The 27,491-nt window shown below is 54.2% G+C and overlaps 2 protein-coding genes and 2 long non-coding RNA genes across 8 annotated transcripts in view; 3 read left to right on the top strand and 1 right to left on the bottom strand.

Annotated features, from left to right (window-relative positions):
* Positions 1 to 516: 516 nt before the first annotated feature.
* LOC493954 (pregnancy-associated glycoprotein) lies at positions 517 to 27,181 on the bottom strand. 3 transcript variants are annotated; one of them, XM_019811181.3, is made up of 11 exons: positions 27,066 to 27,181; positions 25,311 to 25,498; positions 22,928 to 23,087; positions 6,959 to 7,121; positions 5,960 to 6,077; positions 5,755 to 5,873; positions 4,770 to 4,969; positions 2,444 to 2,560; positions 1,407 to 1,551; positions 1,217 to 1,315; positions 517 to 860 (listed from the first exon to the last, which is right to left on the bottom strand). In XM_019811181.3, the coding sequence occupies exons 4-11, from the start codon at positions 7,094 to 7,096 to the stop codon at positions 708 to 710; spliced, it is 1,089 nt and encodes a 362-aa protein (XP_019666740.1). In that variant the 5' UTR covers positions 7,097 to 7,121; positions 22,928 to 23,087; positions 25,311 to 25,498; positions 27,066 to 27,181; the 3' UTR covers positions 517 to 707.
* LOC123380629 lies at positions 4,967 to 8,742 on the top strand. The gene is made up of 3 exons (XR_006586648.1): positions 4,967 to 5,888; positions 7,802 to 8,048; positions 8,605 to 8,742. It is a non-coding gene; the product is annotated as an uncharacterized LOC123380629 (long non-coding RNA).
* LOC109492156 lies at positions 17,803 to 23,119 on the top strand. Of its 2 annotated transcripts, none has more exons than XR_002145921.3 (2): positions 17,803 to 18,137; positions 22,834 to 23,119. It is a non-coding gene; the product is annotated as an uncharacterized LOC109492156 (long non-coding RNA). The 2 variants fall into 2 exon arrangements; XR_006586649.1 differs by lacking the exon at positions 22,834 to 23,119 and adding an exon at positions 18,999 to 19,372.
* VPS37C (VPS37C subunit of ESCRT-I) overlaps positions 27,127 to 27,491 on the top strand; it is a 29,256-nt gene continuing 28,891 nt past the window's right edge. Inside the window, exon 1 of one of the 2 annotated variants that reach the window (XM_023239893.2) lies at positions 27,127 to 27,261. The gene's annotated coding sequence lies outside the window, so the exon portion shown is untranslated. The remainder of the gene's footprint in view (positions 27,262 to 27,491) is intronic. The other variant, XM_045039377.1, reaches the window with a different exon arrangement.

Raw genomic sequence — 27,491 nt, 5'->3', positions numbered from 1 at the left:
CCCAAGCCGTGTGGTCCCGTGAGACACCGTCAATCGCACCCACAGCCCAGATGAGGCCACGTGACCAAGTAGAGCCAATCATGCGGGGCCACAACGGTCGGGCCAGGGCTGGACACATGACCCGAGGTGGTCCAATCAGAGCCTTCCCTGGTACCCGCCCGGCTCTCGCGGAAGGTTTCCTCCTTTCTGTTTGGATTCCTGACGGCTGGGAGGTCGCGAGGCCGGCAGCCCCCCGGGCCTTCAGCCCAGGCAGAAGACCGAGGGAAAGAAACTTGTCAGGCGAAGAGAATCAAAGATGAGAGAAAGGAAACAGGGAGGGAGAGAGAGAATGAGCTGATGGCATTTGATTCCTTGGGTCCCCGAGACCTCTGGACCTGCTCTGGTTCCTGCGTCCTGGGGTCCCCAGTAGCCTTCCAGCTGGAGTTGGGCCCCTCTCACTGGCGGTCCAGGCTAGATTCTGGAGTCCTGCCTGATTCGGATGCACCGCCCCGACCCAAAGAGAGGCACTCATTCATATCAGCACCGTGGAAGATGAGGTCTTTTATTCTCCACTGGGAGAAGGGATTGGCAGAGCCGAAGACACAGTTCAAGCCGGCCCCTGGGCAGGAATGCCCTGACTGCGGGGTGTGTGTGTGTGTGTGTGTGTGTGCACACGCGCGCGCGGGTTTGGGGTGGGCTCGGTTGCTTCCTGGAGCTGGCCCCAGTGTTTACACTGCCAGGGCCAGGCCAATCCTGTTGTTCTCTCGGTCGAAGACGGTGAAATACAACCTCAGGAAGACATCGCCCAGGATCCAGGAGTCTGAGACCAACAAGCTGTCTCCGCTCTCGTCAAAGCCGCTGTAGCAGGTGCCCTGAGGACCCTGGAGGAGACAGAAACACTCACCAGTCAGCAGCGGCGGAAGTGGGGTGCCCACGCAGGAACCAGAACTGTCTGCAGCTCTCACGGTCCGCCGGGTCTTTCCTTCTGACTCGCGCCGGCCGTTCCCTCTGCAAAGTATGCCTTCCCTTCTCCCCTCGCCCCTACCGGCTCCTTCCGACTGAGCTCAGCCCCTGCGGGCAGCCTTCCCCGGGACCCACGCTGGCCTTCCCTGGCCACTCAGAGGCATCTGCAGTGACGCGGCTTGGCCTCCAGGGGGGGCTCTGCCTCCCGGCTGCTCCCCAGCCTTCCTGCAAGTCCCGGATCTGAGGACCGGCCCCCGGGTTGTGGGCTCCTCACCTCCTGGATGTAGGCACTGGCTGGCACCGGGTAGTCGATGCCGTTGATGGTGAAGACGATGTCGGGCAGGGTGTTGGCGGCATCGCAGTCAACTACGTACTGTCAGAGAAAGCGAGGGAGAGGAGGTTGGCCCAGCCGACCCTTCTACGCGTGGGGAGCCCTAGGGCGACCCTGCCGCGTGACCCTTCACCTCGCCGCTGTAGGACTGGTTGGCGCCGATGATCATCTGGATGTTGAAGACAACGTGAGATGGGCCAATCAGCAGCGAGGTTCCTGTATCAATGATGGCCTGGCAGCCACCGTCACAAGCAATGACCTCCCCGTTCATGGAGATGCTGGGAGGCAGGGGGACAAAGCAGGCGGGAGGATGACTCTGCGGGCTCCCTTCGCTACCCCCCTCTCCCCGGCTTCTCCCGCACACCCCCTCAGCTCAGGCCCGCCGGCTGTTTCCCTGTGTTCTGACCCTGCTGACCTTCTGTGACTTCCTTCAGGTCTGCAACTGGACCAAACTCTCTTGGGCCTCAGGGCCTTTGCATACGCTGCGGCCCCTTTCTAGAACCACCCCAACTCCCTTGGGCTAATTTCTCCTCATCCTCCAGGTTCCAGCTTCAGGCAAGTCTTACGCCCACACTCGGTCAGGTCTCCTCTCTGGGTCACCTTGGCATACTTTCCCTCATTTCTGGCATGCATCAAAGGGGGTGATTCCTTATTTGTGTGACTCGTTTCGTGTACACCTGCCCTGTGAGATGGTGAGCTCTGGGAGGGCAAGTTCTATTCTCAGGGCCTCCCTCAAGAGACCAGGACTCAGCAGCTGTTCAACATGTTTGTCGAACGAACGAACGAACGAATGAAGAGGAAGCGAGCGAGGGACAATGAGAGACCCGTATGGTGCGTGGCTCATGATGGGGCCCCCACAGTGAACATGGAGGTTCCCCTTGGTGGACGTCTCTCTGATGCCCTTTCCGTCTCAGCCTCCCCCACGGGAGGCGGGTGCAGACCTGCAGCTGCTGCTTCTTCCCCGAGAGGGTTCAGCTCCCCATGTCGGCGGGCCTCCCTTGCCCCTCGCCTCACACTCCAAGATCCGGGCCTGGGCCCTCTTCCCTGGCCAGGACCTCGCCAGGAGGCGTGGGGCTGTGAGGACCCGTGGGCAGCAGGTGTCCGGGCACGTCTGGGTGCGTGTGCCCGCGTGGGCATCACTCGTGGCGGCGCTCCGAGGGCCGGGCCTACCTGTCCATGGATAACTGCCAGTACAGCCGTTTGGACACCGGCACCCAGTTGAGGTCTCCGCTGTAGTAGGAGTGGTCCACACCGCCGAACATCACCACACTGCCCTCCTCGTCCTTTCTGAGGTGGGAGGGAGAAGGAAGGGCTCATCGTGAGTGGAAGATAACCGGGCCGGGGGCGGGGGGATGCTTTTCTCAAGCTCAGCAGCACTGTCTGAGGGCTGTGTTTATCGTGGCTCACTTGTCCACACATCCTCTGCTCTCCGTCTTACAGACAGGGAGGTTGAGGCACGAGAGGTTGAAGCCTGGCTGATGAAATGGTGAAGCCGGGTTCGAAGCCGGACAGTCCGGCTTCAGGGCTGGCTCTGACCATCCCCTGGGCCGACCCCCTTGAGCGATCGGAGCGCTCAGATAGGCGGTCAGAGGATGCGTCGGCCAGAGAGGTCTGGCCTGCCATCTTTCAGAAAATTCGAGCGCTCAGGCTCCCCCGGGGTGTGGGCTACGGGCCCCGTGCTCGGCGAGGCCCCACATCTCCGCCATCCCCGTCTGGAAGTTCCCAATGCTTGTCAAACAGGGGCCCTCATGTTTTCGTTTTGCACTGTTCCTGCAAATTATGCAGCGGGGCCTGGGAGCACGCAAACAATATTGGTGAGGGAGAAACTTCTCTGCCGACCCCTCTCCTTCCTTCCATAACAAGTCTGTGGGCACATCTTGCTGCCTCTTCCGCCAACGTATCTCCTGACTCGTGCTCTGTTCCCCCCCCCCCCACCGCCTCCACCTGCCCGGACCAAGCCGCCACCCTCTCTCTCCTAAAGAGGCTGCTGTATGTAGCCTCTTCCCCGGCCTCCCTGCCTCCGCTCCACGGCATCATTCTCCGGGGCACCCCCAGGGTGAGCTTCCAAAATTGTAAATTGGATCATGTCTCTTCCTTGCCTAACCCCTGCCAGAGGCCTCCGCTCCCCGTTCGAGCAAAACCCCAGGGGAGCCATGGGGCGCCTGGGGGGCTCAGTCGGTTAAACGTCTGACTTCGGCTCAGAGCATGATCTCTCGGTTGGGGGGTTCGAGCCCCACGTCGGGCTTTGTGCTCACAGTCTGCGTCTCCCTCTCTCTCTGCCCTTCCCCCACTTGTGCTCTGTCTCTCTCTCTCTCTCCCCCCCCACCCCCCCCGGAAAAAAAAAAGCCCAACCCAGGGGAGCCTTGTCCCTGCCTCTCTGCCAGACTTCCTTCCCACCTCCCTCCTCTCCCAGGGCTCCACCCCCCCCCCCCCCCCCCCCCCCCCCCGCTCCCTTGCTGGTGCTCGGCTGGTGCTCGGCTGGTGCTCGGCTGGTGCTCGGCTGGTGCTCAGGTGCTCCTCTGCCTGGAACTTTGTCTCCCCGGCCCGGCTCTCTCCCATCTCAGAGGTCTCAGCTCAGAGAGGCCTTTGCCGCAGCCCGTCTGCAGCCTCGCCCATTGCTGTCTGTTCTATCACCTTGTTTTGTTGCTGCCGCGGAACCAGTTACCATCCGGAGGTACCTTTTCCCTTCCTTTATGTACTTATTTCTTGGCTGCCTCCTTCGCCAGCCCATAGTAGGTGCTCAATCAATACATGGTGAATGAATCTTCTCCTTCGACTGGCTCTCGTACTCCTGAGGCTCAGAGGGGTTCAGCAGCTCTGGGGTTTGAACTCAGGCCCCCCTAGAACCCACAGCCTCCACCATACTCTCTGTCCCCTACACACATCTGTGGGTCAAACTCAGCCTTGGGTGGAGAAGACACAGTCTGTCAACAGGGTCCTTCACGAGTCGGGGCTTCTCCCCTGCCCCCACCCCCTCCCAGCCCCTCAACCGGTCAGGGGACTTCAGCTTTTCCCGTTACCGAGCCCGGAGCCCGGAGACTGGAGATCTGACCTTACCACACACCATGGGGGAGAATCCTACAGGCTGAGATCGAGTCCTGCCGTCCGCAAGTACCTGCCTGGGCAACCTTGTGCAAAGCTCCTCTCTGAGCCTTGGTTTCCCCATCTGTCAGATGAGGGACTTAGACTGCGGGGGTCAGCAAAGCTCTCCCGTCAAGGGCCAGAGCGTCATTATTTGAGGCTTCGCAGGCCGCACGGTATCTATTGCGATTGCTTGGTGTTGCCGCAGCAGAGCAATGGCAGCCACGGGCAGGACGGAAACAAATGAGCCTGGTTGTGTTCCAATAAAACTTTATTTACAAAGAGCAGATGGTGGGCCGCCTACGGCCCCCAGGCCATAGTGTGCCGACCCCCGGAACTAGGCTCTCTCTCAAGAAACGTTAGGGTCAAATAGTCTACCATTTTTCGACAAAGGGCCGGTCCGGCCCGGACTTACTTGCTCAAGTAGAAGGCAAAGAGCTCCTGAGAAATGAGACCCTGCTTCCACAGGTTGTCGAAGACAGGGACGGTCCCTCTGAGGCTGAGGCTGGGGTAGGCCAGGCCCAGGATGCCGTCGAAAACTGCGTATTCCATGAACTTGCCGGGCTCCCTCAGGCTCAGGCCAAACGCCTGGGCCACGTCAACGAGGCCCCCGAACTGCGGGAGAAGAGGGTGTTACCGGGGTCGGATTTGGAACGTGGGGCTGGGCTGGGCGGACGTGGGCAGGGAGATACGACTAACACCGCAGAGAGAGTCCGAGGCGTGGCCGTGCCCTGGGCGGACCTCAGGTGGCCGCGACACGCCGGAACAGACACACGCGTTCTGTCCGCGTGGCGCTGGGGATTTTCACCCACACCTGCTCCCCCGTGACGCCATGCCTTTGTCACAGGCGGGGAAACCGAGACTGGAAGTGGGACCAAACTGTTCCCACTTGAGGACAAAAGGAAGCGAGAGGAGGGTGGCCGTCTTATTGGCATTGCTGTGACACGGTGACAGAAATGGCGTGCGTCCCTCGCAATTCATTGTGGATCCTGGGTCCGCCCAAGGGGTGTGTGTGTGTTCAGGTGCTTTGGAGGAGGCAGTCCAGGGTTTTTATTAGATTCTCAAAGGCCCCCGAGGGTAAGGACCCATTTATCAGGCCACTCCCACTCCTATGGCCCCTGCTTTTTTGCCTGGGAGCCCAGACCCCGCCCCCCGTATCAGTTCCGCCCCCACCTCCCAAACACCCCCCACCTGTGTGAGCCCTGCACTGCCTCCCAGTGGGAAAGGGACTCCCTTTCGTCTAGAATACCTCCCTAGGGACGCAGCACCCCCCAGGGCAGGCGGCCAGCTGCTGGGGGACTTTGGGAAAGACAGGTGCTCCCACCTGACCCTACATCTAGTCCTCTAAGCAGTCATCGCTCCCACGGCCGGCCTGCCGCAGCCTCCGGTTTCCACCTTACCCGAACGGTGTCGTAGGCCAGAAATCCTGACATCGTCCCGGAGCCGTACTGGAGGTGGATGGGCCGGCCCGAGATCCGGAAGGTGGAGGACCGCAGAGGGTTGAAGACGTTGTGATTAGCTGCAGACACAGGAGGTGAGCGTCCGTCAGTCTGCCGAGGACCGGGGATGGGGTGGTGGGGACGCGCCACGGAGGGCTGCACTCACCACAGGCAGGGCTAGAGCAGTAGATGGAGGGCACCCACAAGTCAGATGAGCCGGTGTCAAAGATGACCTTGAACTCCTGCGGGGGCGTTCCAATGCTGATGGTGCCAACGTAGGCCAGCTGCAGGGGCCGGGAGGGGGTGGTTACGGCAGGCCCTGGGCCTCCCTGACTCCCAGGGTGCCTGCCTCCACTGGGTGTCCCGGGTCTCCTGAAATCATCTACCTTAGAGCCTCTGCTCAGGCCAGTGTCTCTGTTTGAAAAGCTCCTCAGTGTCCCCTGCAGCTCACTAAATCCTTTCCAGCCTTTCAAGGCCCAGCTTGAGTGCTTCCTCCTCCAGGCAGCCCGCCTAGGCCAGCCCAGGCCACTTCCTCTAAACTCAAGATGTATATCAACACCATGCGGCTGGCCCTTTTACTGGACCTTCATTTACTTTTTGTCTGTCCTCCAGGCTGGGCTATGCCTCCCTGGAGAAGAGACAGTAACTCTCTGTCAACAATAACAGTAACCTCACACACTGGTAGGCGCTCAATAACTTTTATCCTGGTGTCATTCTTGGGGCTGTAGAGGCCGAACTTCCTCTGCCTGGGGTGTCGGGCTGGGTTCACAGTGGGCTTTGTCGTTTGATCCGATAGGGCTCGCCCTTCGAGTATAACTCAGTGCTTTGCTTAGTTCAGAAAGAACAAAATCCCGCCAGCCAAGCACCGTGGTTCACAGGTGCCCAACGATGTATCGTTGGCACTGAAATGGATGTTTATCTGCCCCCTTGTCACTGCTGGACCCGGTCACCACGGGCCAAGTGCTGAGGTTAGGAGTGCCTTCTCCCCTGGGAATGGGGTCCCTGCTCCCCAGCGTTTCTGCCTGCAGGAGCCCAGCCCTAGCCCCCCTGTGCACACCTCCAGATGAACCCCAACGCTTGGCCAGAGCCCTAGTGTGCTCTGTAAAGTCATTCTCCTCCCCCCTCTCCCTCCTCCCCCCCCGCCCCCCCCCCCGCCCGCACTCACATCCAGGTAGTTCCTCATCGGTTCAAAATATATCCCCAGGTCCAGATTTACAGAGTCAACAAACTTGTAGGCCAGGTTGTAAGGATGGTTCTCCAGGAAATCCTTCAGCCTGTCTTTCTCCCTGAGGTTTTCTCGCATGGACTTGACCCTCGTCAGAGGGATTCTTGAAGCCAGCATTGGGAAAGAGACACAAATGAGAGACGGCAACGGCCTGCCCCGTGTGACCCTGCCCCTGCCAGATCTTCTGCTGCCTGTCACGCTATCGGGGGTTTTCCCAACATTTTTACGATGTCCTCTTACTATCAGGACAGCCCCCCCCCCCCCAAACACGATGGAAAGACCGAGGCGATAAACTTAGGTTTGGATACAGGTTCTGTTGTGTAATCTGGGGTAAGCCATATGGCCGTTCTGTGCCTCACTTTCCCACCTGCAAAAAGGTGGAATGACAATAATCCACCCCCCCCCCCCCCCACGTAGCATGTTTGGGCGTTAAGCAAAAGGATGGCTAGGATGCTCCTGACTGGTAGGAGGCCTCGACAGTGGCAGCCATCACTGTTGCTACTGTCACCTTACTGTGTCTTTGTCAAAGAAGCCCCGGGAGGGAGGTGGAGCAGAAATCGTCGTCATCTTTTTACAGGGAGTGTGCGACTCGTCTGTGGTCACACTGCTTGTCAGAGGCAAACCTGGGCCTACAAGTAGCCCCCTTGATCTTTTTCCGGGGCTCAGCCAGAAGACAGGGGTTACAGAGGAAGTGAGGAGGTGGGGAATAAATTAGGGAAATGAAGAGGGTAGAGAAACAAGAAAGACTCAAAATGGAAAAAATACAGTGTTTTGCATTCACAGAGACGTCCAAAGAGACAGAGACGAATAACAGAGACATAGACATGTGGAAATGGAGAGAGAGCAGAGACCCAGAAACAAATGCAGGAGAAATGCTGTTCCTAGACAGAACCACGCGTGCGGTTGCACAGGTTGTGCACTGAGCAATTCCAAGGAGCACCTTTTCACATAGCTCGTATGACTGGCACCCCTGGAGCGGTACAACCCTGCAGGCCTGCCCCAAGACACCCGGGGCCCCAAAGTGCACATGGTAAGCTACTGATCACTAAAGGGAGACTTGAACTTTAAGACAGTCTGGGAATGATTAGATTCTCTTCTCTACCCATGGATGGGCAGGAGAATAAGAGGGCAAGAAAGAGCCCAGAAAGAGAGCTGATGCCACCTGCAGTCCCTGTACTTACGTGACTAAGCACTCTGAGAGGGCCACCAGCCCAAGGACCCAAAACCACTTCATGCTTTCTCCTCGGGTTCTGAGCATGCAGTGGCCGGCAAAAGTTGTTTGCTATATGTGCTCTGACCTGTCCTAGTTGTCCCCTTGAGGGCTGCTAAGTGGACCTGATAAGAAATACAAACCTCCCCGATAAGATCTTCAGCCCATCAGTGTTTGTGAAGAGGGGATTTAGAAAATTCACAGACTACAGAGATTTCTGGTGTAATCTCTTCCTTGGGGGCTTGGCTGGAAAAACAAAAAACAAAAAGCCCAAACCACAAGATCTAACTTTTGCTGTCTTGGAGATAAAGGTGCTGCTAAAAATGTGATAAAAACAAGTGCCAGGTGTTATGCCTGCCTTTTCTGATTTCTGCAGTTCCCCCGAGGGTCCTGGAGGTACATGCGCTGGGAGCCTCATTTGGAGAGGAGATTGCTACGGGGTCAAACGTCACAGTGAAGACACTGAGGGACAGCACACTGCATACAAGTGACTTGAGGTGATGGGATGGCACAGACCAAGGGCACCTACGATGTCTCTCTGCTCCAGAGATTAGGCTAGAGCAATAGTATGATTGCACCATTAAAAAAAAACTTTTTTTTAATGTTTATTTATTTTCGAGAGAGAGAGAGAGAGACAGAGCATGAGCGGGGGAGAGGCAGAGAGAGTGGGAGACACAGAATCCGAAGGAGGCTCCAGGCTCTGAGCTGTGAGCCTAGAGCCTGACTCGGGGCTTGAACTCAGGAACCGCGAGATCATGACCTGAGCCGAAGTCAGACGCTCAACCGACTGAGCCACCCAGGCGCCCCTGCACCATTTTAATATTAGGAGAAATGTGATGTGTGCATCCGAAAGAGATCTTATTCATAAACAAACATTTATTGGGGGCCCACCGTGTGCTGGGGTCTGGGCTGGATGCTAGAAAGTCAGAGTCCGATAAGACACAAGTGGTCCTTGTGTTCAGGAAGCTTGCCATCTAGGGCAGGGCTCACACGCTCAAGATCCGGGAGGTGAGGGAAACCAATGGAAGGGCTGGACGGGGCATCCCCTGCCCCACCACAAGGGGGCAGCCTCTACCCCGTTCCAACCAGCAGCTGCCACTTCTGGCTGATGATGCCAGCCTGGCCAAGTTTTCGAGAGAGGTCAGAAGCCTGGATATTTATGTGAAATCCTTACTTTCAAATGTGAGCAACTATTTTCTTAAAAACAAACCGACCCACAAACATAGTGTGAACCAAACCTCAAGCAACTGTGGGCTGTAGGCTGTACAGGTTTTTATTTCTAGCCAAGCGGTGGGAGGAGAGCGCAGACTGAAGGGGTGTTCAGTTCATGTTGGTTGAACGAATAAGAGACTGAATGCATCCTCGCCATATTGGTTTTCTTTGCCTTTTCAAAAATTGATGTATTTAAATTCAAGTTAGTTAACATACCGTGTAGTATCGGTTTCAGGAGCAGAACCCAGGGATTCATCACTTCCATGCACCCAGTGCTCATCCCAACAGGGGCCCTCCTTAGTGCCCATCACCCATGTAGCCCACCCCCCACCCACCGCCCCTCCAGCAACCCTCAGTTGGTTCCTTGTCTTTAAGAGTCTCTTATGGTTGGCCCCCCTCTCTGTTTTTATCTTATTTTTCCTTCCCTTCCCCTGTGTTTATCTGTTGAGTTTCTTAAATTCCACACATGGGTGAAATCATATGACATCTGTCTTTCTCTGACTTAATTCACTTAGTATAATACAGTCCGGTTCCGTCCATGTTGTTGCAAATGGCAAGATTTCATTCTTTTTGATCGCTGAGTAGTATTCCATTGTATCACATCTTTTAATCCCTTCATCAGTCCACGGACACTTGGGCTCTTTCTATACCTTGGATATTGTTGATAGAGCGGCTATAAACATTGGGGTGCGTGCGTCCCTCCCAATCAGCATTTTTATATCTTTTGGAATACCTAGCATTTGTAAAGAAGGACCACCAGGGTCAGATGAGCCAACAAACTTACCAGCAACCTCCGTTTGCTGAGCACCTGACTTAATTTCCCAAGAGGATTCATGCCTTGAAACATTTTGTCTGCCAAGCCAACACACAAAGGAATAATGAAGTTTTAAGTTTGTCAATCAAAGAAAGCAAAAAAAAAAGCTTCTGCTTAGCCTGAAATGAACAGGGCTGCCCAATTAAACTGGTGTTCTTCCAGCCAAAGAGAAGGGAATGGAATTTTCCAGCTCCTGTAGGACTGTCAGGACGCTGGTGTTGGTTCCTCTGTGAGATCTGTCCAGGACTGACCCTTGAGTAGAACGGTGGGATGCTGGCCTGGTCCCCAGGCTTGGATAGTAGATGGAGCGGGGGGCCCTTTTTAATTTTTAAATTTTTTTAAATGTTTATTTAATTTTGAGAGAGAGAGGGAGACACAGAATCCGAAGCAGGCTCCAGGCTCCGAGCTGTCAGCACAGAGCCCGACGCGGGGCTCGAACTGACGAACCGTGAGATCGTGACCTGAGCCGAAGTGGGACGCTTTACCTACTGAGCCCCCCAGGCGCCCCCCCCCCCACACATGCCCCTTTTTAATGTAGCGATTCTACTTCTAGGACTCTCACCCAAAGATCCATTGGCAAAAAGCCTTTTACAGGCTTTTTCAACCTGTTAATTCAACCGAGTAAAATTTAAAGATCTAATTGGCTATACAATTCATGGATCCGGCAGCATCCTGTCTAAGCAGAGAGGGGAGCCCCTGAGGAGCTGTATGAAATGGAGACTTTTCCTACAAGTCGGGTGGGGTGAGAAAATCACCAGCAAAAGAAAAAGATTGTGCTAGGCAAGCCTGCTTTCCCTCGAGGGGAAACTAAGGGGTCTTATCATGAAGATCACCTTACCTTCCTTTAGGGGATCCAGAGGGCCCATCAGAGAATTCCTGACTGACCGGTTAAGACCACATTTCTGGGGGAGGTTGAAACTGCAGTGAGATGATGCGTTAAGCCTCCACTGGGGACTTGGCCTACGTGATGCCCTTGGGGCCCGTGATTTTGTTTTTTTTTAAGGAAGATGTACTCATAAGCTACATGCACTATTTGCAAAAGCAAAAAATTAGCAGCACTCCCAAAGTGACGGTCAAGGGGAGCGTGGATAGGAGCTGCAAGGTGGCCGCACAACGGGGTATAATGCAGATGGAAAAAAGAAAGGGACGGGTGAAATCTCAAGGGTATATTGTTTGTTTTAAAAAAAAAAAAAAGACAGGGTAGAACAGAACACAGAACAGTATTTGTAGCTTGCTGCTTTTATATATGCCTACTTTTACTAAGCATCCGTGGAAGAAGAAACTCAAAACTAACGAGCACAGTTACTAATAGGGAAAGGCAGGGTCAGAAGTGACATTTTTTCTTGTTCTCTTGTGTGGCTTTGCAACCATGTACATGTTCCACAGAATCCCTCACCCGAAAAGACGTCCCCCCGCATTGAGGATAAACTGTGGCAAATGAACACAACGGTCCTCAAGTTGGTGACAGCTTGAATTGGAAGTCTCAGTTGGTACCAATTAATTATTTTTCTTTCTCTAACTAAATATGTACAGTGGACCTGTGAATAATGGGGGGCTTAGGGGCGCTGACCCCCTCTCCCCAGGCTGCCGAAAACCCACATATAACTTCTGACTCCCCTAAAACTTCACTACGAATAGCCTACTGTTGACCAGAAGCCTCACTGGGAACATCAACAGCCGATTCACACATGTTTTGTACGTTATACGTATTATATCCTATATTCTTAGGATACAGTAAGCTCCAGGAAAGAATGTGTTACTAAGAAGATCATAAGGGAGAGAAAATACACTTGCAGTCTTGCACTGTATGTATTGGAAGGACTCCAATGGAGTTTAAGTGGACCCGTGTGGCTCAAACCCGTGTTGTTCAAGGATCAGCCGTATTTCCCGGCTCTGGCAGGTGAAAAGCCTGGGAGCAGTGATAACCTGATAGCGGAGACTGTCCTGGGGCCCAGCCTGTGGCCTCCAGATACCATTTACTACTTACTAGAGGATCAGGGATTCTTGAAGAGATGGCCGATTCCAGGGCTGGGCCAAGAAATGCACAGGGTGAGCCTAGGATTGTCTCGAGGGTCCAGAAGGTTGGGAGCCTCCAAAGATCACTGAAATCCTCTCCAAAGGTTCAGGAATCAATAGGAAGAGGCCAAAAGTGGGACGCTTTGAGCAGCGCCTCAACTTGATTGAAACAAATCAAATATACAAAAAGTCATGAGTTCCGTAGGATATTATACGGCATCTAATTTGTCACCATGGGGCATTGCTAGGGCACCGACTCGTTAGTCTGATCATTGATGGAGAAAGGGAAATAATCATCGATATTTACGCTATTTTTGTCTGAGTGAAGTATATTTCAGGTAACTACAACTAATTGGCAAAGGCAAGTTCTTCTTTACTGAAGCATCCTAGAAATTAAATTCAGAAGGAATGGTAGAGTGAAGAAATTGCTGCTTTGCAGCCCCTGATAAAACAATGGATCTGGGGGAAGCACACAAAGGGGAGACACTCTTATTTATTCGAAGTCTTAAGAGACAACAACCAAATGCAATGCATGTGTACGTCCTTTCTATCCTGATCCCGAATTCAAATCAGTAAACCGTTGAAAGGCATTGTGAGAGGGGCGCCTGGGTGGCTCAGTGGGTCAAGCGTTCAACTCTTGATTTTGACTCAGGTCGTGATCTCACGGTTTGTGAGTTCAAGTCCCACATCCGGCTCTGTGCTGACAACACGGAGCCTGCTTGGGATGCTCTCTCTCCCTCGCTCTCCGCCCCTCCCCCACTCAGGCTTGTGGGCTCTCTCTCAAAATGAATAAGCTTTAAAAAAATTGTTGAAAAAAGGCATTTTGAGAGTACGAGGGAAATTCGAGCATGGACTGGACATTAGACGATATGAAAGTTATTGGTACTTTGGTTTGGGATAAAACAACATTGTGGTTATATATATTTTAAAAATCTTGGGGTGCCTGGGTGGCTCAGTCGGTTAAGCCGCCGACTTCGGCTCAGGTCGTGATCTCACGGTCCGTGAGTTCGAGCCCCGCGTCGGGCTCTGTGCTGACGGCTCAGAGCCTGGAGCCTGTTTCCGATTCTGTGTCTCCCTCTCTCTGACCCTCCCCCGTTCATGCTCTGTCTCTCTCTGTCTCAAAAATAAATAAACGTTAAAAAAAAAATTAAAAAAAAAATCCTTACCTCTTAGAGAGGTACAATAGTCTTAAAGTGAAATGGTAATCTATGCCTTAAAATACACCAGCAAAAATGAATGAATAACCAAAAATTTTAAAACGAGGGTCTAGATAAAACAAAGATGTGCGTAAATTGCCATGGGCTGAATTGTGACCCCCTCCCTGTCCCTCAAATTCCCATGTTGGAGCCTAATGCCCAACATGATGGTATTTGGAGGGGGGCTGGTGGGGAGGGAGGGAGGTTTATTTTTTTAATTTTTTTTCAAACAGTTTTTTTAAAGGTTCCTTTTATTTGAGAGAGAGATAGAGAGCAAGCAGGGGAGGGACAGAGAGAGGGGGACAGAATCCCAAGCAGGGTCCGCTCAGTCAGCTAAGCATCTGACTCTTGATTTGGGCTCAGGTCATGCTCTCACGGTTTGTGAGTTGGAGCCCTGTGGTGGGCTCTGCGCTGACCGTCTGGAGCCTGCTGGGGACTCTCTCTCTCTCTCTCTCTGTCCCTCTCTCTCCTGCTCCCTGGCTCACGCTGTCTCTCTCCAAATAAATTAATTAATTAAAAAAAAATTAAAACACAACCAACCCCCCCACACAACCCTTACATTTTGAGGTTTCTGCCTTTAGTGTTACCCCGATGGACCCAAGAAGAGCAGACTTGAGCCGGCCCCCTCTGACTGGGTCACTGGGAGCTGCTTTAGCTCTTCCCCTGGAAACTGCCCCCCCACCCCCACCCCCACCCCGAGGCTGCCTGACCAGCCAGCTGGAGATTCTGAGGAGCCACGACAAGGCCCGGATGTGGATGAGCGCATTTTTTAGAAAAAACCAACCGGGCATCCCCCTCCCTGGACTCATCTTCAGTGCTGTCTGCAAGGTGAGGGACAGGCCCGGGTAGGGCGGGAGCCAAGGAGCGAGGCCGAGGGTGAGGGGGTGTGGAGCTTTGGAAGAGGAGGGAGGGCAGCTTGGGCAAGGCCCAGGAGGGACCCGGGTGTGGAAGAAGCCCCGGGCAAGGAATGGTACCTGCCCCTGGTCCAGCCCCAGCGCGTCTCCCCGTAAACTTGCGGGAGGTGGCCTCCTATCTGCCAGAGTTCCGGCTCCAGATGTGGAGGTGACATAGAGCCATCCTCGCTGCTGGTGAGCCAGGGGAAAGAGGCACAGCCCCAGCCAGCGGCCCCTCGATTGCTCCCTCGCTGGCGGCCTCATCTCAAGCCGGACTGCAAAAGGACAGGCCACGCAAAGCATTTAAAATGTTATCTGATGGAGTTCTCCTTCCTGGCAGGTCTTGTGCCCAGAGTCCTTTTATCGGTATTTATTCCTTTAGGAGAGATGATTCATCAGCCTGAGCTGGGGTTTCTGTTGACGAAGCCGCAACCTTCCCCGTCGGCAACATCTGTGTTTTAACCACCTGATCTCAGCCCACAGATGCCGAGCGGCAGAATGTTCTGCCGGGCAGGGCCCAAAGGTCCTCCGGCTCAGGGGTGGCAGTTACATCATGGCACCTGGTCTGCCCCTGCCCACCTGGAGTCCAGGGCAGACCCCGCCGGGCAGTCCTGGGCAACACGCACCCCTCAGCCACTTGTCACGCTAACCGGCACTGGCGTGCGGTCTGGACCGTCTGCTGTCCTTGAAAAAGTCCAATCCCTTCATCCTCGAGATGAAGCGACTGGGGCCTGGGGAGTGCGACTCACCAAAGAAAAGCTAGCGAAGCGCTGGGACTCCAGACGTCCGGTCCTCAGGCTGGGAGGGCGCGGAGCGGGGACAGCTCAGAGAACGCTCAATGGCATCCACTGCCGTCGCCTCCGTGGGCGACTCTCGGAGGTCCTCGGCTGCCGGGGCCGAAGTCCTTCCCCTTTCTTCTCATGTCTGGCCTGCTTCCGTCACCAGACCTGCCTCTGGGGGCAGCAGGAGGACGATGTTGGGAGCTGGCTCTCCCAGGTGCCGGGCACAGCGGGCACGGCCCCAGCTGGAGTGGCACCAGACGGCAGTCACACAGACAGCGTCTGACTCAGGCCGAGCCCCACGGCTCCCCTTCCTCGTTCATGCAATCCCAGGACTGCCTGGCACTGGCCTGAATTTAGACACTGAGCCTCCTCTGCTCAGCCTTTGGCAACTTAGAGCCGATGTCTTATTCGTTCTTTAGGGAACGCCTAGCCAAGTCAGGAGGCTCAGACAAGCCTGCATTCAAGGGGCTTGTCTATGCTCAAGAAAGACTTTGGGGGCGCCTGGGTGGCTCAGTTGGTTGAGCGTCTGACTTCGGCTCAGGTCATGATCTCACGGTTCGTGGGTTCGAGCCCTGCATCGGGATCTGTGCTGATGGCTTGGAGCGCAGAGCCTGCTTCAGATTCTGGGTCTCCCTCCATCTCTGCCCCTCCCCTGCTCGTGCTCTGTCTCTCTCTCTCTCTGTCTCAAAAATAAATAAACATTTAAAAAAAAGAAAGAAAGAAAGACCTTGGAGCTTTGAAGGCCCTGATGGGGGATGAAACCACTCGCACTCTCTGGGGACTTTGCTGTGTGGATCCGGATGGAGGACAAGGGCAGACCCATAAGGACAGGCCGGGCATTACCTGGAGCTCAACTGCTCGCGGGTTGAGTTCCAGCGCCCGGGCCTCAGGGTCAGGAGCTGATGCCGATGCCCCACGGCCATCTTTGGAGAAGGAATGGAGGGACCAGACCGGCCGAGGGCACAGCCACCTCGGGCGGCCCTGCGATCACACAGGGGAAGATCAGACCAGAGCGTTTTCTTTCCTCTTGGCCCTATTGGTGTGCTGGAGGTTCTGCCCAGGAGGACAAGCAAACCGAGAGAGCCAGAGTCGGTGGTGGTAGCAGTGACATCCCCTGTGCCCCTGGAGATAAACAGCTTATCCACACGGCCCGAGGCCTGCAGCAAACTTCGCACTATCTCCCTGATCGCCTCAGGACGCACGCAGCCTCGGAGGTGCTGGGGAGGAGGGTGAGCGCTCATTGCTGGTAACTTGCAAGTGAGGTAGGTGACGAGGTCACGCTGGGCGACCTGTGGCCGAGGTGTCCCCTGCAGTGTGGAAGGAAGACCGGAGCTGGAAAAGCAGCCATTTATTGAATTTGGTTACCTTGGGCCTTTGCGATCGCGGTTCCGTTGTTTGGAATGTTCTTCTCCCAGGCCTTTGCATGGCTGTCTCCTTCTCCACGTTCAGCCACCACCTCAACTGTCCCTTCCTCGGCGAGACCTTCCCTGGCCGCTCCGGTTTCCCAGGCACAGAGCCTGACTCATTCAAGGGACCCCAGAGACACCGGATACGTTTTGCCACGTGCTTTTCATGGATGCCCTGCGAGGCCGAGATTGTCCCCAGTTTACAAACGAGGAAACTGAGGCTCAGAAGAGTCAGGTACTCCCTTCAGGAGATATGGCTGGTGAGTAGGACAGCCAAGATTTGAACCCAGATCCACCGGACTGCAAGTTCCATCTAGGACCTAAAGAGATCCTTATCACCAGGGATGGGACATTCAGCTCCAAGAAGACTATATATATAAACAACCCTTGTTCATTTCTTCCTAATTTACTACCCTGGCTCAAATTCCGTTTAGGATTCCTAACTGAAGCTCCCCAGGTTCAGTTTTCTTTGTCCTGTTCATTCCTCACAGATTTATGGCCTCTTTGTCTAAAAGGTGTGAAAACTTGCCTTGAGATTTCTTTGGATCTCAATTTCATTATTGGGTTTCTGCGTGCTTGTAATAAAACTTTTGGTTTTTTTTCTCCTGTTAATCTGCCTCATGTCAATTGAGTTCTTAGCCGGGCTCGAAGACCTTGAGGGTGGAGGAGAGGTTTTTCTTCCCTTCAGTGGCCGTGGGTGGAAAGTGAGGAAGGCTTCCTGGTGGGGGAACTGCATGGAGGGTGAATGGATGAGAAGATGGGCATAGGGAGCAGAGAACATCAAAGAAGGCATCACCAGCCTCCCAGTGAGCTCAAGGGATTGTCAGTCACCTGGCGAGGTGGAATTGCGAGCGTCATAGGCCCGAGTGACACATGCTATCAGTCAGAATAGACAGCAACAGGGGCGCCTGGGTGGCTCAGTCGGTGACGAGTCTAACTTCGGGTCAGGTCACGATCTCAGAGTCCGTGAGTTCGAGCCCCGTGTCGGGCTCTGTGCAGACAGCTTGGAGCCTGGAACCTGCTTCGGATTCTGTGTCTCCCTCTCTCTCTGCCCCTCTCCCGTTCACCCTCTGTCTCGCTCTCAAAAATAAATAAACGTTGAAAACATTTGTTTTAAATATTAAAAAAAAAAAAAGAACGGACAGCAGCAAGCAACGGCCACCTGAAAAATCATGTGTCTTTCTTGCTCTTCCTGTCTGTCCATCACCGGCCCTGTGACTGGAGATGTCACCCCTCTGGGACGCAGATGGTTGAGACTTCGCCATCTGCAGTGCCACTGGTTGTCATGGTGAGGACAGGTGTCGGCTTGCACGGTGGCCGTCACAACGTTTGCCGGGAGTGACGTGCGCCACTACCGCTCAAATTTCATTGGTTTGAACAAGTCACGCGGCCTCCCTGAATTTAAGGGACCACGGTGGAAGTGTAATCCAGCATGCGTGTAGAATGAAGATTCGAAAAATCTGGAGGACAGCCCTAATAACACACGGGCTGACGTGGGAAAGAGCAAAGACCAGGTCATGGGTGGGCCTTGAGTGCCGTGTTCAGGAGCGCGGAATTTTTATCCTGTGCACAATGGGCAGCGCTGAGTAGGTGAGTCGATGTTGTTAGGCCGTGGAAAGCAAAGGAGTAAAAAGGCACGGGAGGCTGGAACACGAAGAGGCTGCAAGACAGGAAAGAGGGGGGGCTGTGGAAACGGGTGGGGGCGGGCGTGTGGACAGGTCACTGGGGAGGGGCGTAGTGGGGGGTGATGGGAAAGAGGGAGAGGCCACAGACATCCTGGGGGGCTGTTTACCCTGGAGATTCCAGACTCCCGTGAGGCGGAAGGACCAACCTCAAATCTGAAAGGTTTTCTCAGAACCAAGCGACTAGGCCTCCTCTGTGGCGAATTTTCACGGCAGAACGGGACAAAGTTTAAACCGTGGGGAAGGCAGATTTCGCTTGAGTTTCAGAACCACTTCTGTTAGCAACTTCTCGTTGTCACTTAAGCTATTTGCCAAGCACTTTGCAGGGAAAGGAGCTGGCGTAATATTTGGAAATGTGAATCTCCTTCCTGTTCTCGCCTCTGCCCCGAAAGAACTCCCACCGCCGCCAAGTGTTTGGAAGTTGAATGAGAGCGCCCAGCGGTGTGGGGGGCAGGGTGGACAGAGGAGCAAGTGTCAGGATGGAAAGGAGGAGGCAGTCATCTCTGGGGGACACGGGGGTGTCCCCCGGGGGGGCTGGTTCTCCTCCCGCTCAGCTCTGCGGGAAGGGGGCAGAATTTCCGATCGAAGGTAGGGGGGTGCCGAGGTCTGATTGCTGCGCATGTGGCCTTGAGAGGAGCTGGCGGGACCCCGTGGGACTGGCCCTCGTCCGGGGCGGGGGGGGGGGGGGGGTGGCCCTGTGTGACCTGCCCAGAGACAGAGGGCGAGCTGTGTTTCTGGACCCCACCCCCACTTTTTTCTGACACCACAGGGGTGTGCGGATCTCACTGGATTCCACGGAGGGGGAGGAAGCGTGGCCTGGAAGGGAGAGAAGACCGAACTTGAGAAATCGAAGGGTGTGTGAGACGCTGTTTTACAAAATGAGGGGGAGCGGAGCGCGGCGCCTGAGAACGCAATGCTGGAGCCGGAGGGACTCGGCTCACATGCGAGCGTGGCCTCGACGAGCTGTGTGACCTCGGACAAGTTATTTCCTCTTCCTGGGCGTCACGTTCGCCATCCTTCATCACCAATGTGATGGGTTCATCACCAATCCTAACAGAGCCACATGCATGAATATGCGTAGGTGCTTAGACCGTTGCCAGGTGCTGTTGCATTACATAAAGTCGGTTATGTTCTTTGGATGCAGATCCATGCCGGTTACACTGCCCTATGTGGGGAGCCTGTCTGGGACTCGGGGGTTAAGAAGGAGCTGTCTCTTAGTGCGACGTCATGACTGAGGGGCCATCTGGTTCCATCCCTGGCTTTGCAGGGGCAGGAATCAAGGCCCAGAGAACGGAAAGGCCTCGGCCCAGGTCAGCCCAGACTGAAGTCACTGAGTGACAAAACGAATTGGAACTCAGAGGCGTTGTGCGGCCCGCGCCTGAGGCCGGAATCAGACTCTCACTAGCCGTGTGATGTTGGCTCTGGGACGGCCTGCCTGGGAGGATTAGGCTGCTTTGTGGGCCTCTGGGCCCAAGGCTGCCTGACCCCCTCTCTGGTGGGGTCTGCCTGGGGTCTGCTGCCTGGAGAAAAGGCTGTCCTTTTTTTTTTTTTTTTTAAGTTTATGTATTCATTGCGAGAGGGGGTGGGCAGAGAGAGAGGGAGAGAGGGAGAGAGAGAATCCCAAGCAGGCTCCACACTGTCAGTGCGGAGCCCGATGTGAGGCCTGAGCTCCTGAACCGTGAGATCACAACCTGGGCCCAAGTCAAGAGCCAGATGCTTAACCGACTGAGCCACCTACCCGGGTGCCCCAAGAGGCTGTCCTTTTGTTGTCACCAGCCGGTCCCGGTCCCGGGGAGCCGTGTTTGACTTCCTGGGGCCTCATCGTGGCCCATCGGGTGGCCAGTGAGGATGGCAGTATGAGCAGCTGTGACGGGACCCGAGGCTCACAGTTCTTGGGGGTCCCCAGCTGGAGACAGAGCCCAGCCTGTCTCACTGAGCACTTCCTCAGTGGCCATTCCCATTCCCTGCTTCCTGCTCTTAAAATACTGGCGTGTGTGTGTGTGTGGGTGTGTGAGGAACAGAGTGTATAAATGAGTGAGTAGGCCAGTGTGTATGAATGTGTGTATGGGGGAAGGTGGGGATTTAAATGCTGAGGTGATACACACTCCAGCTGACGGCTCCTCCCTGGTTCCCCAGAATGGCTCGCTCTAGAGTCTAGAAGGGGCTCTTCCCCTCGGTGGGATTCTTTTTTTATTTTAATTTTTTTTTCCTATTTATTTTGTTTATGTATTTATTTTTGAGAGAGAGAGAGAGAGAACGCATGCGAGTGAGCGCACAAGCAGGGGAGGGGCAGAGGGGGAGGGGAGACACAGAATCCCAAGCAGGCTCCAGGCTCCGAAATGTCAGCGCAGAGCCCGATGGGGGGCTCCGACCCACAAACTGTGAGATCATGACCTGAGCCCAAGTTGGACGCTCAGCCGACTGAGTCACCCAGGCGTCCCCACCCCCCCTTGGTGGGATTCTTGATCCGATGCTGGTGAGAGCGGAGGGGGTGTAGAGCACGTGGACGTTGTCTGAGGTTGCATCTTCCCTAGCTGTGGTGTGCTTTTGTTTCTAGTGACATCTGCGACTTGGCTTTGGAGGATCTATTACAGCGGCTCTGCGGGCACAGGGTGGCCCTCAGACAGCTGCGGGGATCTCCCCTGCCCTGGGATGGGCATTTTCTTTTTTCTTAAAAAAAACTTTTTTTTAATGTTTATTTATTTTTGAGAGAGAGAGAGAAAGAGCACGAGTGGGGGAGAGGGGCAGAGAGAGAGGGAGACACAGAATCTGAAACAGCCTCCAGGCTCTGAGCTATCAGCACAGAGCCCGACGTGGGGCTCGAGCCCACAGACCACGAGATCATGACCTGACCCGAAGTCGGACGCTCAACCGACTGAGCCACCCAGGTGCCCCTGGGTTGGGCATTTTCGAGGTGAGACTTAACCTTTCAGAGTTCCCCGTGGGAACAGGCTTGTCCCTTCCCTGTCCTGCCTTCCCCTGGTCCTTCACTGGTTTCTCTGAGAGCAGCTTTGAAAGAAATTCCTTATACATGACACCTCATCTTTGGGGCTACTTTTGGGGAGGCTGACCTAAGAAGACCTAAGACGATCTTCTTCAGGCAACCCACCAGGACCTTGACTTATTTAAGTTGCCCTCCTATGTGTTCCAAGAGCGCCCTGAAGTTTTCTCTGCCATGTGGCTTTGCCCTTTCTTGAATTTCTGATATCCCTGCTAGACCACATGTTCTGGAGGGCAGGGATCGCACATGTTCCTAAGTCCATGGAAAGAGATATGGTTTCTATTCTTCACACTCTGTTGTCCAAGTAAGGCTAACACAGGGGTTGGGTACTAGGTTACAGGCTCAACTTCCATAACCCAGGCTTAACTAAAATACAATTTCATTTCTCTCCGGTGCAGTGCTCCAGGTGGCTCCCCAGTGACGGGGACTCAAATTCTTTCTTGCTGCCGTGCCACCTTCAACACGTGATATTTACCTCTTGGTCTAATGTGGCTGCTCCGGCGCCTGTCATTACATCTGCATCCTGGCTAGCAGGAAGTAGACAAGGGGAAGCAGGACATGCCCTGTTCCTTAAAGGACACAGCCAGAAGTTGTAAATATTATTTCCACTCGTATCTCACTGGCGAAATGAAGTCACAGGAGTCCTTTTAGGTGAAAGACAGGTTAGGAAATGTATGTCCTCTCTTTTAGTCCAGGTGGCCCTAGACTCGGGGTTTGATCATTAAAGGAAGAAGGAGACAACATCCCTGTTAAGCCCTCCTGTTTCAGTGCAGATAAGCTGTTACACTGTGAAGACATACAACCCCCAGATCTCAGCGGGTCAACACCACTAAGATTTATCGCGCACTCACACGTGACACGGGTTAGCAGAGGACCCTGCTCGTCACGGTCACGCCCTCTTGATGCAAGGGAAGGGGATGCGTGGCAAACAGGACCCTGCTTCGCGAAGGCTTCTACCTGGAAGTGACATATTGTGCACACCGCGGTGGCCAAAGGAAATTCCATAGTCATGGCAAACCTGGGGTGGGGGCTGGAGGGGGGGCGGTAATGTGACCTGGCTAGAATATTTATGACGAGCAATAATGGTCATAATGGTCACCACCCTTCATTCACGTGCCTATACTTTACTCTTTTTTAGCTCTCCCCACCCTGCCCCTCAGCCTCTTTTGGCCAGTAGATACAGATTTGGATGAGATCGTACGAGAGGATATACGCTAGGCTGTTAATAAGTCAGGACACCAAGGGCGAAAAAAATGAAAAGAAAAAAAAAAAATCCCAAACCTTTAAGAAGGCATGTTTCTAATCACAATTTTGCATTGGCACAAGGGTGCATCAGTATATATATTCGTATATATATGGTTTCTGCATAAATGTAACAGGATCATAAAGAAACTTGTAAAATATAAATTCATTTACCAAACCCCACAGAATACTAATGAAGGTGTACTGTATTAATGATAACCAGATCAGGTTTAAGTTTGGGTACGCGTGGCAAGAAACCTAAAATAACCGTAACAAGATAAAACTTGATTTTTTTTCCCCCTCCCACCCAAACCAGTCTGGAGGTAGGCCATCCAGAGTTTGAGTGGTTTCCATTTTCTAGGACACCTCATGGTCCAACACAGCTAGAAGAATTCTAGCCATCACATATGAAATCAAGGCAGCAGTTAAGAAGGTGGGAAGGCAAAAGGACTCACCTCCCAGCTGACTCCACTCCTTTAAAGCAGCCTTCCAAGTAGTTCCTCGCAATCCTTCTGCTGATTACGCAAAGTCACCATCATAACTGGCAGCAAGGGCGGTTGGGAAATGCAGGGGTTTTTGTTGGTTGGTTTGTCCTTTGAGCTACTGGACGCATTGCTGTACAATAAAATATACTCTATTTTATTTTAGACACTTTTTTTTTTAAGTGTACTTATTTATTTTGAGAGAGAGAGAGAGTGTAGTAAGGGGAGAGAGAGAGAATCCCAAGCAGGCTCCATGCTGTCAGCACGGAGCCTGACGCGGGGCTCGAACTCACAAACCGCGAGATCATGACCTGAGCCAAAACTAAGAGTCGGTTGGACCCCTTACCGACTGGGCCGTCCAGGCGCCCCTACTCTATTTTTTTTTAATTTTTTTTTTTAACGTTTATTTATTTTTGAGACAGAGAGACAGAGCATGAACGGGGGAGGGGCAGAGAGAGAGGGAGACACAGAATCGGAAACAGGCTCCAGGCTCTGAGCCATCAGCCCAGAGCCTGACACGGGGCTCGAACCCACGGACCGCGAGATCATGACCTGGCTGAAGTCCGACGCTTAACCGACTGCGCCACCCAGGCGCCCCACCCCTACTCTATTTTTAAAGGAAAACGAGAGGCGGGGTAACGCTGTAGGCAGCTACCAGCCCCTGCCTTGGAGACACGACTCCTTTCTGGGGGGTACAGCCGGATCTGCTGAGCACCGAGTGAACGCCAGGAGGAAGGAGCCCGAGTGAGAAACCAGCCAGACCATTCTGACTTGCAAGTCCAGGGGAAAAAAAAAAAAAAAAAAAAAAAAAAAGACGGAGTCTTCACCGAAGACCTCCTGAAGCCCGAATTGGGGATTATGCGTGCCAGGCGGCAAAGCTTCCTTCAAAAACTGCTTTTCCAACCGGGTCCCGAATCCTCGCCCCCACAATACCTCAGCCTCTCAAACACCTTCTTCGTCCGACCTCAAACTCGGACCTACCTGTTCCGCTTCCCTCACTTCTGCTTACATCACTTCTCCATCCAGTCAGCCAGCATAAGGAGATCCAAGTGGAGGAGCCCAACCAACCCACCCACCCTTGGTACAAGGGGGTAGAGAGGAAACACAGGGAATATCTGGACTTGAATATTTTTTTGTGCTGGATGAAGATCATCTGAAGGACGGAGATATCTTGGGGAAGAGAGATCTCCTGGTCCTCTCAAATTCCCACCAAAAACGTAACTTCCCCGAGGCTGGAGATGGTGTCTGTTCACCATTGTCTCTGTAGTGCTAATTCTTTTTAATGTTTGTTTGTTTATTTATTTATTTATTTTAATATGAAATTTATTGTCAGATTGGTTTCCATACAACACCCAGTGCTCATCCCAAAATATATTTATTTTTGAGAGAGAGAGAGAGAGAAAGAGAGACAGAGAGAGTAGGGGAGGGGTAGAGAGAGAGGGCGACACAGAATTCAAAGCAGGCTCTGGGCTCCGAGCTGTCAGCACAGGGTCCAACGTGGGGCTCGAGCTTGCGAACCGTGAGATCGTGACCTGAGCCGAAGTCGGACGCTTAACCGACGGAGCCACCCAGACCCCCCTGTGTCTGCAGTTCTTAGCAGTGAATGTATGTGGAATGACAGAATGGGAGAAGAATACGGAGCTGTCTTCTCTTGCTCTCGCGCACTCTCTCTCTCTCTCCCTCTCTTTTGCATGTATCAGGCTCACTGTGAAATATGAATGAAATTGGATGTAACTGAGGCACGGTATAAGGGACATATGTGCCAGCGATAGGACACCAGGACCGAACGGGGTGGGCTTGAGCCTGGGGAAGCTGAAAAGAGCCAGAAGTGGAAAATAGGAGGAAACAAGGTAGGAAGAGCACCCTCTTCCAGGGCCACCTGCCTCAGACGACTCGCCACGTTTTCCTCCCTCCCTCCCTTTCTCCCTCCCTCTTTTGCTCTAATTCTCTGTCTTTGCTAATTCAGCCGTCCCCCCCACCCCAAACCTGGATGACTTGGCAATGACCTACTTGATGGGGAAAGTATAGAGCAGTTTGTCATTTCCCCTGGATAGAATCATTGTGTCTGTCACATTCACAGGTTATTACTGTCATTGCCTCAGGAGTTTCTAGCATTTGCAGAAGATGATGTATAAAATAGTTCCTGCCCATCCTTACGGAAATTACTCTCCGGAGGGAGCGAACGGTCCATTACAGAAAAATGTAGCAAATGCTGAGAAAGGAAAGGGTGTGGGGTGTTTGAAGAACGTACAAGGGGGCACTTACCCAGCCTTGGGGGTAAGAGGGGCTTTCCAGAAGTGGAGTCTAAAACCTGAAGGGCACGAGTGACAGCAAACCCGAAACGAGAGTGGCTTACCCAGGGTGGTCTATTTCCCTCTCCTGTGGAAGTCCAGACGTGAGTATCCAGCAGGGTCTCGACGCTCCATGGCGTCAGGGCTCAGGGTCCTTCTGCTTTGTTGTGCCTCCAAGTAAGGCCTCCATTCCCCGGTCACCTCACAGCTCAAGATGGCTACTCTAGCTCCAGGCATCACGTCTGGATTTCACCTGCCAACACAGTACCAGTGGGTGAAAGGCTTGCTAAACATAAACTCAAGCTAACCCATCCTAGTGTTTTCTAATTTTTTACCACCAAAGTAACATATGCACAAGATTAAAAACTATATAGCACAAAAGGCTTATGACACAAAGCTAAGGTCATCTGCCTCGGTCCTCCCGACCCCTCGGAAAACAGCGTCACCCCAGCTGTCTGACGGCGCTGCAAAGGGGAGCCACTCTGACATTGTGCTCAAAGTGAGACGTTTGCAAAAACCAACCGTGGTATCCCTCACGCCAAGTCAGTAGCTGAGACTGTCTTCCTCACCGTCCCTTCTGCCCTCTAGAGGTGATCACTGCGTGGTCACCTGGCCCAAGGGTCCTTAATCCATCTGCTACCTGGCAGCCCACGAGGTGGCAAGAAAGAGGAAGGAGGCTCTGCCCAATAGGGACAATGGCGATTACCATAGCCAATCAGATCCATCTCTCTATAATTTGAAATGGAAGTTTTGAGACTCTCTGCTGAAAGGAATTTTGATATCCCAAAAGAAAGAACAGAGTCAAGTAAGGATGGGACCTTGGATACTGCTGTGCCTGGTGCTATCGAGCTCCTGGACTTTATAGTGATGTGACCCAATAATTCCCATTTTGCAGATGGTGGCCTAGAGTTGGATTTCTACCACTAGCAGCGATGGTCTTAATTCCACACCTAATATGGTGGCCAATTTTGGGTGGTACGGTTTCCTTGGTCTAAGAAGCTCTCCTCCTGGGATCCCCCTTTTTTTTTTTTTACAAAGCTTCAATCATGGACCCCGCTGAGAAGCCAAACAGGAAATGAGGTTCACCCCCAGGTCTGGTCGTTTAGTAAACGGTGCCCAGGGAAGAGAGCACCAGCTAGCATCGGGGGCTTTTCTTCCCAGGTCATCGGTCTCGGGATTCTAGGCAAGTGAGGATGTATAAGGACGTCTGTCAAGCGCTACGCACACAGAATGGGCTACAAGTGCAATCTCGGGCCTTGGGAAACAGGTTACTTGGGAAACTACTCAAGAGTTGTTTTGAAAAACCCGCCAGTCAGTTCCAGACTGACAGGCACTGCTCTCTGCCAGGGACACAGGTCTGTGGTCACTCCCGGCCTGGAGCTGACTGATGTCACGGCCGTGGGCGTGTGGTTGGCTTGGGGGCCCCTTAGTCCGAGCTCAGACCACCTAAGTCGTTCCCTAGGTGCTGGGATTCCACTCCTTTCTTCTCGGGCCCCTTTCGGCCGCTTAGAGCAGCCTGCCCAAGGCCAAGCCCGGTAAGACAGAAGAGCCCTGGTCTCGGCCACCAGAGGAACCGCGCGAAACCCGCGCAGGCGTACTCGCCCTGGGCGGCCGGGTCTCCGCCCAATGGGCGGTCCCCTTCCAGGGGCGGGGCGGAGGCCTGCGGGGGGCGGGGCCGGGCGTCCGCCGCTCGCGGGAGGGGTCTCGCGAGGACGCCCGTGGGTGTGGCCCGGGGTGGCTGAGCGTGTGTGTGTGTGTGTGTGTGTGTGTGTGTGTGTGTGTGTGTGTGTGCTGGGGAGGGGGGCGGGGTGGGACGCTACCGTGTTGACTCGGGCCCGCGGGTCTCCCAGCGTGGTGCGGGACAGCGGCGTGGACCCCACTCCCAGCCCCGGACGTTGGAAGGGTGTCACATCCGGCGGGAGGGGGCGGGCCTGCGGGCCCCGGAAGTGTGGGCGCGGGCCGTGGTTTAACCCGCGGCGGCTGTGGCGGCGGCGGCGGCGGCGGTGGCCGGGGCAGGTGAGCGGGACCCGGGGAGGGGCGAGGACGGGGAAAGGGGTGGCGCTGGCAGTGGCTCCCGGCGCGCCCCCGCCTGTCCGCCTCGTCCTGGCAGACGCCGGTGATTGGGCGCGAGGGGCGCGTGACTACCGCCGGCGCCCCTGCCCCTCGCAGCGGAAGGGAGGGAGGCCGGCGCCCCTGCCCCTTGCGCCCTCCCCTCCCTTCCCCCTGCAGGTGGAGCGTCTGGCCCC

Source organism: Felis catus, chromosome D1, assembly GCF_018350175.1.
Source record: "Felis catus isolate Fca126 chromosome D1, F.catus_Fca126_mat1.0, whole genome shotgun sequence".
Classification (NCBI taxonomy): Eukaryota; Metazoa; Chordata; class Mammalia; order Carnivora; family Felidae; genus Felis; species Felis catus.
This window is presented reverse-complemented; position numbering and strand designations above follow the sequence as displayed.

Bases quoted from the DNA above. Each gene is read 5' to 3' on its own strand.
- LOC493954 (XM_019811181.3), bottom strand. From the start codon at position 7,096: ATGCGAGAAAACCTCAGGGAGAAAGACAGGCTGAAGGATTTCCTGGAG. The intron at 5,874-5,959 runs GTGAGTGCAGCC...CTGTGTCTGCAG, and splicing joins CTGCTCTAGCCCTGCCTGTG to CTAATCACAACGTCTTCAAC. The intron at 1,552-2,443 runs GTAGGCCCGGCC...CCTGCCTCCCAG, and splicing joins TGGCAGTTATCCATGGACAG to CATCTCCATGAACGGGGAGG.